Source organism: Carassius carassius, chromosome 47 (genome assembly GCF_963082965.1).
Source record: "Carassius carassius chromosome 47, fCarCar2.1, whole genome shotgun sequence".
NCBI classification, from domain to species: domain Eukaryota; kingdom Metazoa; phylum Chordata; class Actinopteri; order Cypriniformes; family Cyprinidae; genus Carassius; species Carassius carassius.
This window is the reverse complement of record NC_081801.1, coordinates 10,449,398-10,461,799: the sequence shown is the minus strand read 5'-3', so window position 1 is coordinate 10,461,799 and position 12,402 is coordinate 10,449,398. Positions and strand designations below refer to the sequence as shown.

The 12,402-nt window shown below is 35.9% G+C and overlaps 1 protein-coding gene across 5 annotated transcripts in view; it reads left to right on the top strand.

The window, feature by feature from the left end:
- Window positions 1–12,402, top strand: part of LOC132130688 (ankyrin-1-like) — a 102,184-nt gene that overhangs the window by 79,327 nt on the left and 10,455 nt on the right. For all 5 annotated transcript variants that reach the window (XM_059542476.1, XM_059542473.1, XM_059542471.1 and 2 more), the window contains 9 exons: window positions 336–540; window positions 812–908; window positions 1,525–1,753; window positions 1,974–2,102; window positions 4,222–4,341; window positions 7,706–7,790; window positions 9,169–9,243; window positions 9,340–9,471; window positions 10,935–11,093. In XM_059542476.1, the coding sequence (XP_059398459.1) occupies window positions 336–540; window positions 812–908; window positions 1,525–1,753; window positions 1,974–2,102; window positions 4,222–4,341; window positions 7,706–7,790; window positions 9,169–9,243; window positions 9,340–9,471; window positions 10,935–11,093 (1,231 nt within the window). The remainder of the gene's footprint in view (window positions 1–335; window positions 541–811; window positions 909–1,524; window positions 1,754–1,973; window positions 2,103–4,221; window positions 4,342–7,705; window positions 7,791–9,168; window positions 9,244–9,339; window positions 9,472–10,934; window positions 11,094–12,402) is intronic.

Below are 12,402 nucleotides of genomic sequence, written 5' to 3'. Positions count from 1 at the left end.
CAAGACATTTTAGGATGTAGAGAATGACTGTGAAGCAATATCAACACACAATAATGAATTTATGATTCATACAGAATTTACAGAATATATTATGTATATTATAATTATGTATTTTAGGAGAAATAATAATAATAATAATAATAATAATAATTATTATTATTATTATTATTATTATTATTATTATTATTATTATTATTATTTGTAATAATATACTAATGAATAAAAAATATTGTTTCAAGGTTGCTGTAAATTCAGCAGAGAATAACTGAAGATGATTTCAGCAATAAATGATTTATTCATTTTTGTGACTTTCTTTTCCTCTTGTCTCTACCCAGGCCCAGCCAATCCCTGATGAGTTGCTGACACGGCAGTTAGGAAACCAGGCCACATTCAGTCCCATTGTGACAGTGGAGCCTCGTCGACGCAAATTCCACCGACCAATCGGGCTGCGTATCCCTTTACCTCCATCCTGGAAGGAGAGTCCACGCGATGCCGGCGAAGGAGACACTACCAGCCTCCGCCTCCTCTGCAGTGTTATTGGTACAGTCCGGTCCCAATCTATTTCAAAGAAAACATTGTCTGAAATTGATATTTATGTTTTGGAGAAAGGCAGATTGTCTTGAATGCCAGTCTTTTTTAGCCTCAGCCAGATTTGATGTAGCTGCCCTGCCAAGCTGCTTGGAAAAGGCTGAAACAGACTGGTGTCCTGCCTGGAGAGGGACACTGGGATAAAGATAGACTCAGCAAGTTCATTCCAGATGGTGTTGGTTGAAAAAAAAAGGATTTATAAAAAGCTGTAAACCTTCTGCAGGTGGCACTGCTCCCGCTCAGTGGGAAGACATCACTGGCACTACCAAGCTCATGTATTCCCACAACTGTGCCAACTTCACCACCAATGTGTCCGCAAGGTGAGACACAAAAACACACAAGAATAGAGCACCCAAGGGCGATTTTATTACTAAACAGTTGCACCAATTTTTGAATTGCATTGTATTTTAGTACAAAAATATGCATCTTATTAACTAACTACCTACACTAGTCACTATATGTGCTTTTAACTATTTACTATATGTGCTTTTAACTAGTCACTATATGTGCTGAAACAGCACTGCATCACAAATATTATAGTATATAGATTGCTTATTATTCACAAATCTCAGCACTTTTGTTTTGTTTGCTTTGGTTCGCTTTTTTCAGTTTTGTTTTCAATGCTATTACTGCTATTACCATCTTTAAAAAAAAAAATAGTACATTTTATTTATTTGTTTTTTTTTCGTATCCACTTTCTAGGGATAATTGCAATGTAAATTCATGAAGCGTTTGCAAGTGTGTGCAAGTAAACGATGTCATCACTATTGCAATTCATTATTGCTGAATTCACCTCTCAGGTTCATGGTAGCCACCCCTACAACCAATAGAACTGTCCCACATTTGAATTATATGCATTTACAAGTACAAATTGTCTCTTTTGACCGTGTTTTCTGATCTCTATAGTACGTGCATCTGTCCTCTGTTTCGCTGCAGGTTCTGGCTGGCGGATTGTCCACGAACGGCGGAGGCCGTGACCTTCGCCAACCTGCTGTACTGTGAGCTGATGTCAGTCCCGTACATGGCCAAATTTGTGGTATTTGCTAAGATGAACGATGCCAGAGAGGGCCGTCTGCGCTGTTACTGCATGACCGATGACAAAATAGACAAAACCCTTGAGCTGCACGAGAACTTCTCTGAAGTGGCCCGCAGCAGGGACATTGAGGTTAGCAAACATCATATGTGGTATCTATGTACGTATATACTGTAGACTGCACTCAAAAGTTTGGTATCAGTACGATTTTTTTATAAGATCTAAATAATGAAATGCATGTTTATGATGCAGCAGTGTACACGTGCATGTGTACAAAAATAAATGCTAAGTCTCTCTGACTCTGTATGACACACTGCTCTTCTTGTGTTTCTCCTTCATTTTCCACCCACAGGTGATGGAGGGGATGCCGCTACACTTAGAATGTTCTGGAAATTTGGTGCCTGTGAGGAAAGCCACCCAGCAGCCCCGTAGCTTCAGTTTCCAGGCCTTCAGAGACAACCGGCTACCTGTCTCCGTAAAGGTATGTTCATTTGTTGTTCCCTTATTTATTTCTGTCTGTCTGTGAGTGTGTCTTAGGAAATGTAGGATGAGAAGTTCATGCCAACTTCCCTGTGTCAATAATTCACTTTTTTTTTTCAACCTACACAGGTTTTTGTTATTGAGTGTGTCATTCTTTTGTGTGTGTGTGTGTGTTAGCTTTGTTATCCACTTTGTCTGATCATCTTGTCCATTTTGTGTATTCCCTAATGTCTTTGTTGGGCTGCACATGTATTCAGTAAAAGCATCATTAAATCAAAATTGTAATATGGCCTCGTGTGACCCCGGAGTGTGTCTTAATCATAAGTTGTCCAGAACGTGGCTTGGTTTAGCTTTTTGCACTGCAGTTTCCTTATATTGTTCACTGTGAACTCGTATTCACTTTAATGTATATTTTTACATTAATGTAATTTCAGATTTCTTTGCTACAATAAGTTACTATGAAAATCTAATAATGTAACAGTGGGTCACAGGAGAGGAGATAACAGTAAAAAATGATAACAGAAATATTACAGAAAAGATTTTTTTTTTAACATTTTACATTAAAGGATATTATCTAGATAATATTAATAAATATGATTATAATAATCATAACTGATTAATTATCATTATTATTAATTATAAAAAGTATACGAAGAAAAATAGTTATTGTTGAATTTATTATGTCAAGTTAGCATGAAATTACAATAATGTAGAAATATTACAAAAAATTTTTTATATGTTATAATAAATTATATTATTTTATTTTCAAAACAATATTAATTAATCATATTTAATTTTAAATTAATAATAATAATAATAATAATAATAATAGTATTAATAGTAATAATAAATATGTTCATGTGGTATGTTTTTCAAAATATTTATGTGTAAGTGAAAAGTGGACGAAATTTGTTAATGTCTAATTATTCTAAAAATCTAATGATGGGTCACGAGAGGAGATGAAAGCAGGAGATTATATTAAAGAAAATTATTTTTACTATTTCATATAAATGTTTTAGCACTTTTTTAGATCATATTAATTAATAGTTATCATATCATATAATTATTAATAAATGATATTCAAATATTAAATAGTTTTTACTATTACTGCTACTAATAATAATGTTCAAGTGGTATTGTTTAAAAGAATTTATTTGTGAGTGAAAATTGGACAAAACAAGATAAAGTGGACAGGAGAGACCATAAAGAAATTTTGTGACTCTTTTAGGTGCCACTTCCAGTGTACATGCAAAATCAAAAAATGGGTTCTTTTTAACTCAGTTTACTTTTTAAGAGGAATTTAGTTTGAAAACCATTAAATGGTAGTGGCAGTAGAATGTGGAAAAAACATGACTTTGAAAAAAAAAACGATAATGCTTTTCTGGTTTTTGCGAGCTGTTGTTTTAGTGAGTTTATTTTTTGAATAAACTACAAATCCAAAATGTTAAATCTTTATCATATTGCAGTTAGACTCACACTGGCAATATCTGTAAATATTTTTTGTCCAAATGGTGCAGCCCTATACCTCAGTGTCTCTGATCTCCCCCAGTGCTGTCCTTCTCTCTCCATTTATTTCGGTGTCTGTCATTTTGGCTTCTACTCTTTCTGTGATCGGTCAGCCTCAGATGAGCTGTTCTGTGTTGTATTTTTGGTTCTGTGGTGTAGTGGTTCACCTCGTAACTGTTGTATTATTCTCGTGAGCATGCCCTTAACTCTTTCTCCTTCTAGCCTGCTTGCCAGTCTATCTGCCTGCCTGTCTGTATGTCTGTCTCACTGTCTCTCTCTCTCTCTCTCATGGTCACTCTCTTACTGTCTGATCTCACAGACGGCCAGGTAAAAGTGAAGGTAAATCTCTCCCTGTCTCCCGCCTGCCTGTGGACTGCCTCCATCCCCTTCCCCACCTCCCTTCAACCTGTATGAGTCACAGCCGGGCAGCTGCTCTGTCTAACACTCTTTAATCTTTTTCTTTCTCTACCTCTCTCTCTCCTCTTTCAATCCCTTTATTCATTTTTCCCCTTTCTTTTTTTCTCATTTGACCCTTCGCCTGGTTTTCACCCCTCTTTTATCCTGTTCTCCTCTCTCCATCTGTTCCTCCCTCTCCATTTCCCCTGGCTCATCAGGTGAGAGACGCCAATAAAGAAGCCACCGGGTTCCTGTCCTTCCTGCGCAAGTCCACCAAGTACGAGGACATGCAGCATGTGCTGTGCAACCTTAACATCACCATGCCTCCCTGCGTCAAGGTGCTGTCACTGTTCATTTCCTCTGTGATCTGTAACACCTGCACATGTTCTCATAAACTCTGTTTGCACGTTTGTGTTTTTGTCACTCAGCCTTGGTAAGGATTTCAAAGCAAATTCCCTACTGATTTTTGGGCTGAATCCAACTAGGGAGACCTCTGATAAATTCAACCCACTTGACAAACATTAATCTTATTGTGCCTCCTGGTACACAATCATTAGGAAATGTTGATTTTTTTGTCAAATTTCTTGGTAAGTAGCTGTTGTTGGTTAAATGACTACCTGAAGTCACATTCAACATGAAAACAAAATTAAATTAAAGCTGCAAGCAGCGATGAAAGGGCCCTCGCACCCAGGCTCACCGCCACCAGGTGGCCATGAGAGAACAGCGAACGTTGGGCAATATGATTCTAAATTGATAAATATTTGTGCCAAATTTCCTGCTGCCAACACGGTTCGATTCAATAAACAGGTTGAAAAAAATGGTTCACCGGTTCTTTACGCTCGGCGTAATGACGTCATTGGCGATGACGTAATGGCGTCAAGTCTATCAAGCATTCAAACATATAAAGTCAGTAATCATAACTTTAGTCAGTTAAAAACCTCATAATCATGAATGGTTTAAAATTAAGTTTTGCAAAAACGCACCCAAATACAGTAACAGCAATAATGTGCATACGAGGATTTGAGACTTGTGTGTCATTCTGCTTCATGCTGATTCACGCATGCGCAGTATTATCAGCTCCTCGGTTCTCAAATCGGACGTGTCCGTCAGAAATGGTTCTCGGTTCAGTGTACTGATGATCTGAAAACCGATGTAACGTCTGCACGCTGCAGTTCAGTATCATCAGCTGCTCTACTCGTGTTCATGTTCTGTTTACTACAAACTCAATTTGTGAATGTGTCATCAAAATACTTTTAATTTGAAGATTTTCAAGATTCAAGATTTGTATTTTATTTGTTACATACATGGTTATATGGAGAGCATATGAGCAGCAGTGAAATGTAAGTAAGATGATCTGATTAAAACTGTAGGAGGAGTTTGTCAAAGTACAAGGCCTGAAAATGGCAAAAAGTGCACAAAAATTGTATAGGAAATTGAAAATAACTTCCTGCTGGGTTTTGGGTTTTGTACCAAGATACTTTTTTGTAGGTAATGGTGTGTTACACGTGTGTACCGATTTTCATGCTTGCGCGTAAAATGTAGCTCTAGGCACACTCTTTTGAAATTTTACAGGTGGCTCTATCAAGCCATTTTACCACACCTACTTCTGAAAACCATATCAGATGTACATTTCTGCCAGTTCTGACGTGTTTGCAAAGTTTCGTGAGTTTTCGTGCATGTTCAGGCCCTCAAGAATGCAATTCACTTTGGAGAAGAAGAAGAAGAAGAAACAGAGCAATTCCAATAGGGTCCTCACACCATCAGTGCCCGGGCCCTAAATATTGTAATAAAAACTATATATATTAGTGGTGGGCCGTTATCGGCGTTAACTTGCTGCGTTAACGTGAGACTCTTATCCGGCGATAAAAAAAATATCGCCGTTATTCTCAAAGTTGGGTTGGGAACTGGGTCTATACTACGCGAGCTATGATGACTTTCACCTATGTAGAGAGCGAAAGTACATTAATATAATGCGCGAGCGCGGACCTCTCTGCTCGCGTGCAGGAACTATGCACGCGCTCTCAGATACACGTTGCTCTTGTAAGAATTTTCTCTGGGCTCGCTCAGACAGTATGCCTGCACTTAAAACGTGTTCATACATGCTTACTTTAAGTGAAGAGGAGAGATTCGCGATTGCACTGAACACGTTTTAAGTGCAGGAATACTCTCTGAGCGAGCCCAGAGAAAACTCTTACAAGAGCAACATGTATCTGAGACCAAGCGAGAGATTCGCGCTCGTGCATTATATTAATGTACTTTCGCGCTACAATAATGCCCTCTCGACATTTGACAGGGAAATAACACCATAAAATAATGCCATATTTTGGAAACAGGAAATGAGCCCCTGGTCTAATGCACCACCTGTCTTGAGAAACCCGTTCTCAAAGACTTAACGTTACTTTTAGTCATTATTTTATTTGGGTAACACACATATTCTGAATGCCTTCGGCAGAATTCAAATGAGCCATTTTAATCTAGATTAATCTAGATTAATTCCAAGATTACAGTGAGATTAATCTATATTAAAAAAAATTATCTATGCCCACCACTAATATATATATATATATATATATATATATATAATTTAACATTTTTGGTCACTTAAAGTGGCCAGAATTAGTTTCTTAATAAGATAATTTATGTGTGAACAACCTTAAATATTAGCACTTAAGTATTAAATGGATAGTTCACACAAAAATGAACATTTTATGTTTTTCTGCTTACCCCCAGGGTATCCAAGATGTTGGTGACTTTGTTTCTTCAGAGGAACACAAAAATCAAACTTTTGCACTCAAAAAAACATACACAAACAAAACCAAATTAAATCCTGCGTCTCGTGACAATACATTGATATGTAAAGACACAAAACGATTGGTCTGTGCAAGAAACTGAACAGTATTTATATTGTTTTTTAGCTCTGATTTTCACCGCGATGTCTAAACATGCTAACAAGAGAGCATCTTGAGCGTGTTCTTCATCTTCTTGCTTTACGGCAGTTCGCAGACTTATAAGTGCATAACCTTCACCTGTCTCTCAAGTGGACCATTGACGCTCTATCTACAATCTCATTGGGAGTGTCAATGGTCCACTTGAGATATAGATATCGGTTATGCACTTAATTATTATTTATTACATCTTTAATGTTAAATACATTTTCTTCAGCTCATAATGGAGTTTATGTCACTAGACTATATACAATATCTATAGTGGACCATTTAACTCTAGGATTCAATTAAACTACATAATTATAGAAATTATAATTCTCCAGGGCACGACATTCAGGATATACCAAGAGATATCTCAAGATGTTCCTTTAAGGTTGTGGTTCAGGCTACAGAAATAATTGTCAATCTACTTAAACTTTAAAACTTTTACAATTAAAATTGAATGAAAAGTTATTTATTGAGACTCTACGTTAAATTTGTGCCTTAAAAAAAAGATGATGCATAAGAAAAACATATGTATGTGGTGTGTTGCATTTCATTCCATTTTCATTTCAAATTTTGGAAAAAGGAAATAAAATGATCCAGTTGGTGTTTCAGATGTGATATTGTCTCCAGATTTCTCTTCCTGTGTACTACAACAATTTCAAGCTATTTTTATACATGAGCACTTTGCCTTGTTGTCACTGTACATGTTTCAAAAAATACTGTATGAAAGACAAAACTACATCACAGTATTTACTCAGTATTTTTGTCTTAGGTGGTGGGAAGCGACGAGCGGAGGAGAACGTTGACCCCTCTCGCCCTAAGGGAGAGGTACAGCGCCCTGATCGAGCCTGGTCTGGGTAAGATATAGTGGCACCATGACGTGTCCCCTCAGCTGTGGAGGAGGGGGGCTTCTGAATGCTGTGCCCATATCCTTGCTTCTATATCTGCCCACTCTATCATGCATGGCTGTGACTGGGCATTGGATGCTAAGCACTGCTCTCTTTTATGGGGGTGATGCTGGGATTGCACTCAGAGGGGCTGCAACTTATACAGACAATTCAAAGAAATCTGCGGCCGTTATATTTACTGAGTGAATGAGCAATAATGTAGCGCATGGTGCTGGTTTGATTCCAGCATAAATACTCTTAGCATGGCAAGCTCCAGCTTTGAGAATGATGAATTGAGAAGAATGTTGAGAGGTGTTGAAGGTGCGGGAGTGATTCTAGAAAGGTTCGAAGTGGTTTTGCCCTCCAAAACACCTCACATCTTCATTGTTCCTGAAGCAGATGAAGCCAACTAATGTATGTAGAGCGCAGATTTTGACCAGGTCTTGGTAAGTGATGACCAATGTTATAGTTTCAGTCACCAGTTATAACTAATCTAGGTCCTTTTACTATATCTGGGAAATCTGACAAGATGTTTTACCATATAGTGGCTGTATTTCCATTACATTAATTTCATATACAGTTCTCAATGAAAACTATAGATGCCATTCTAGTAGAGGCTGTTTTCATTACTTTCCTGTTATTCAGATCTTAATTGACAAGTTCCTTACTGAACATGTTCATTATTCATATACCGACACAAGTATACACTACTGATCAAAATTTTAGGGTTAGTAAGATTTTTTATTTTTTAAATTAATACTTTTATTCTGCAAGTATGCATTCAATTAATCAAATATGACAGTAAGCACATTAATGATTTTAATGTCAAGCAGCTTTAAACATTAATAATATTATAATATGTTTCTTGAGCAACAAATCAGCATATTAGTATGATTTCTGAAGGAAGTAATGATGCTGAAAATTCAGCGTTGCCATCACAGGGATAAATTACATATTAAAATACAATAAAATAGAAAACAGTTATTTAAAATTGTAGTAGTGTTTCAAAATAATAGGATTTTTACTGAATTTTTGATCAAATTAAAGCAGCCTTGGTGAGCATAACTTAAACATTTAAAAACCTCACAGATCCTAAACTTTAGAGTGGTAGTGCATATGTTCAGTTATTTATATATCACAGATAAGACCATGTATCAACAAACTCCAAATATATGGTTATATTGTTATTGTGGTCTATAGTCTATATTGTATTACGTCTCTTGGGTTTTAAAGTGAAAGCCAGAGTGAAATATATGTTATCCACTACTAGCATAGCTGGTTATGTCATTAAAGTGGTTCATTATTGGACTGTCTGTGGAAACAGTGATATATTTTGTCTTTGATTCAGCTACTGTGAATGCCATGGAGAGAACTGAGCTAAAGATCACAGTAATAGCAGAACAGCTGGGACTGAGCTGGACCGGTAAGAGCTTTACGTCTTGTATGTATCTCTTTTCATCTCTCACGTTTTCCCCCTTAACACAAATTCTATAAGTGCTTTCGTCTGTTTCATTTGTAGAGCTGGCAAGGGAGCTGCAGTTCAGTGTGGACGACATAAACCGGATCAGAGTAGAGAATCCCAACTCCCTTCTGGACCAGAGTTCAGCTCTGCTTAACCTGTGGGTCAGCCGAGAGGGCAAGAAGGCCAAGAGTGAGGATCCATAATTAACGCTCTACATCTTTGTGGCTTGATACATATCATTTATACATAATGGTTCACTGTAAAAAAAAAACTGTCAAATTTACGGTAAAATACCGGCAGCTGTGGTTGCCAGGAATATACCGTGAAAAAAATGTGGAATCTGTAAAAAACAATACGGTATACTGGTTTTGTAACTCTAAATTTTACAGTAGACTACGTATTTTTTTACCAAAATCATGGTAGAAAAAAACAAATATATTTGTCAATTATACAGTAATTTTATGTAAAAAATGCAACTTTCCATAGCTTTTTATGGATATTTGCAGTAAAAAAAAAAGTTATAATATAATAATATATACAGTAATTTGTTGTTAATTTAACAGTAGTAGGATAGACCCTATTATGGTAAATAACTGTAAAAATAACAATAACAGCAACAGCAAATAAAAATAACAGCAACCAATCAACAGCGATCACACAAACTCAAAATTTAAGGCGGACCCACTTAAGGTGGTCTGATAATATGGCGTGAAACATAAAGTTGTTTTAAAATAATAATTAAAAAAGATTATTGAAATCAATTTTATTCACAACCATGAACTTTATTTTAAACATCTTCTTTTGCTGTTGATTTTTTTTTTAGAAGGTTAACAATGATATACTGCAGGCCCAACTTTTAATCTGTATATCAGTATCTGAATTTTAAAATAAAAAATACTATCAATTTTATTGATAGTATTTACTGCTGATATTTGCTTTTTTTTAATGGTATTTACTGGTTGTATTATTATGGTGGAGCCTATTTTTTAACATCTTGCTTCTGTAAAAATGAATGTTTTTGTTTGCTTAAACAAATACAAATTCCTTAAACTTAACTTAAAACGTAACGTAACTCAAAACAAATTCCAATGTGCACAACCCCAAAAGATGTAGTTTTACTCAAATAATACCATAATATCTAAGGTTTTCAGACATTTTCAACATTACAATATTTAATTGTAAAATGTATGCATATTTATTTGTTTTCACAGAAAATATTTATAATTTCAACATTTTATTACAGTAAAAAACAAAGTTTTATCCAGTCTCACAATTAACGGTTATTCAATCTATTTAATACAGTAAAAGGAAGTTTTTGGTTTTACGTTCCATTACCGTTGGAATTTGACGGTGTTTTGCTGTATATTTTACTGACTTTTTTTTACAGTGGGTTTATTATAATCAACCAAGATGAAAACTTTTGAATTAAAAACCCTGAACTGGAATAAAATAATCAACGCAAGGTGGACATAAAACTAAAACAAAACTAAAATAAAAATAGTGAAAAAAAATGAAAAAAAAGAAGTGAAATTGCAGTATTTGCAGTATTTATTAATCACTGTAAATGTTCGTTGATAAAAATAAAGCTGTTCATTGTTAATTCATGTCCTGTTTCCTTGTATTTGCATACTCTTTCATCATCATAACTTAAGTGGAGAACCTTCATGGAGCGTTGAAGAACATTGACCGGGCAGATATTGTGAAGTTTCTGGAGGCTCAGGCTCCACAGGTGCTTCCCGAGGCGGCCGAGGAAGGAGCCGGCAGACTGGCTGATCGTGACTCCGCTCTGCTTTCCCCTAGTGTCATCAACGGTAAGAACAGACTACAGCTTGCACTGAACTTCTAATCCTCTGGACTTTTATGAGTGAAATGACATTAGACACCAAGTAAACCAATGCATAGATTTTTGGAGCTGCATGGTTTGGTCACTAATTGCATACTATCTCGAGTCTCCCAAAATCCTGAGCATGATATTTAGGTTGAAAGAACGTTTGAGACAGGATTTAATGAGAATTTTTTTTTTTTTAATGATGAATCAGGCATGCCATGGCAATGCTATGTTTCCCGCCTTTTCCATTCATTACTAAACAAACCTCTCTGTAGCAACAAAGTGTCATGTGGTTGCATTCTTTTTCAAGTCTCCTTGAATGCAACAGGTACTCATGGAGTATAACAAATGGTATTATAGCAAATTTGTGTGGTATTATATCATATACATATTGCAAATATTTATAAATAATTTTGGGAAAATGCAAAGGGAAATTTTTAGATAAGTATTGCTATTGGAAAAGAATATATAAAGGGAAATTGGGACATTGGGAATTTTTTAAATTATGTTTATTTTAGATTTATATTTATGGAGTGAAGCAGTGTTGGGGAAAGTTACTTTTAAAGTAATGCATTACAATATTGCATTAAAAAAATTACTAATTAAGTTAACTTAGTGACTTTTTATGGAAAGTAATGAGTTACATTACTTTTGCATTACTTTTGCGTTACTTTTAAAATATGAGCAGGGCTTTGTTTTTAATATAAGAAGTTCTATTTATAGCAAATATAAAATTCACGTCTGTACAGGAGAAGAAGGTTCAACACTCTTCAGCAATAAAAAAATTCAACGTAGCGCAATTTTGCTTATTAGTATGGTTGAACTGGATCATCAAAGGTCAACAGCAAAGACATTAGTTAATATAATGGGATTAGATACACTCACCGGCCACTTTATTAGGTACACCCGTTCAATTGCTTGGTAACCTAAATTCCTAATAAGCCAATCACATGGCAGCAACTCAAAGCATTTAGGCATCTAGATGTGGTGAAGATGACTTGCTGAAGTTCAAACCGAGCATCAGAATGGGGAAGAAGGGGATTTAAGTGACTTTGAACATGGAATGGTTGCTGGTGCCAGATGGGCTGGTCTGAGTATTTAAATGGGGGATATTTTCTTGGCACATTTTTGGGCCCTTAGTAACAATTGAGCTTTGTTTAAACACCACAGCCTAACTGAGTATTGCTGCTGACCATGTCCATCCCTTTATAACTACAGTGTACCCCTCTTCTGATGGCACCATGTCACATAGCTCAAATCATCTCAGACTGGTTCCTTAAACATGACAATGA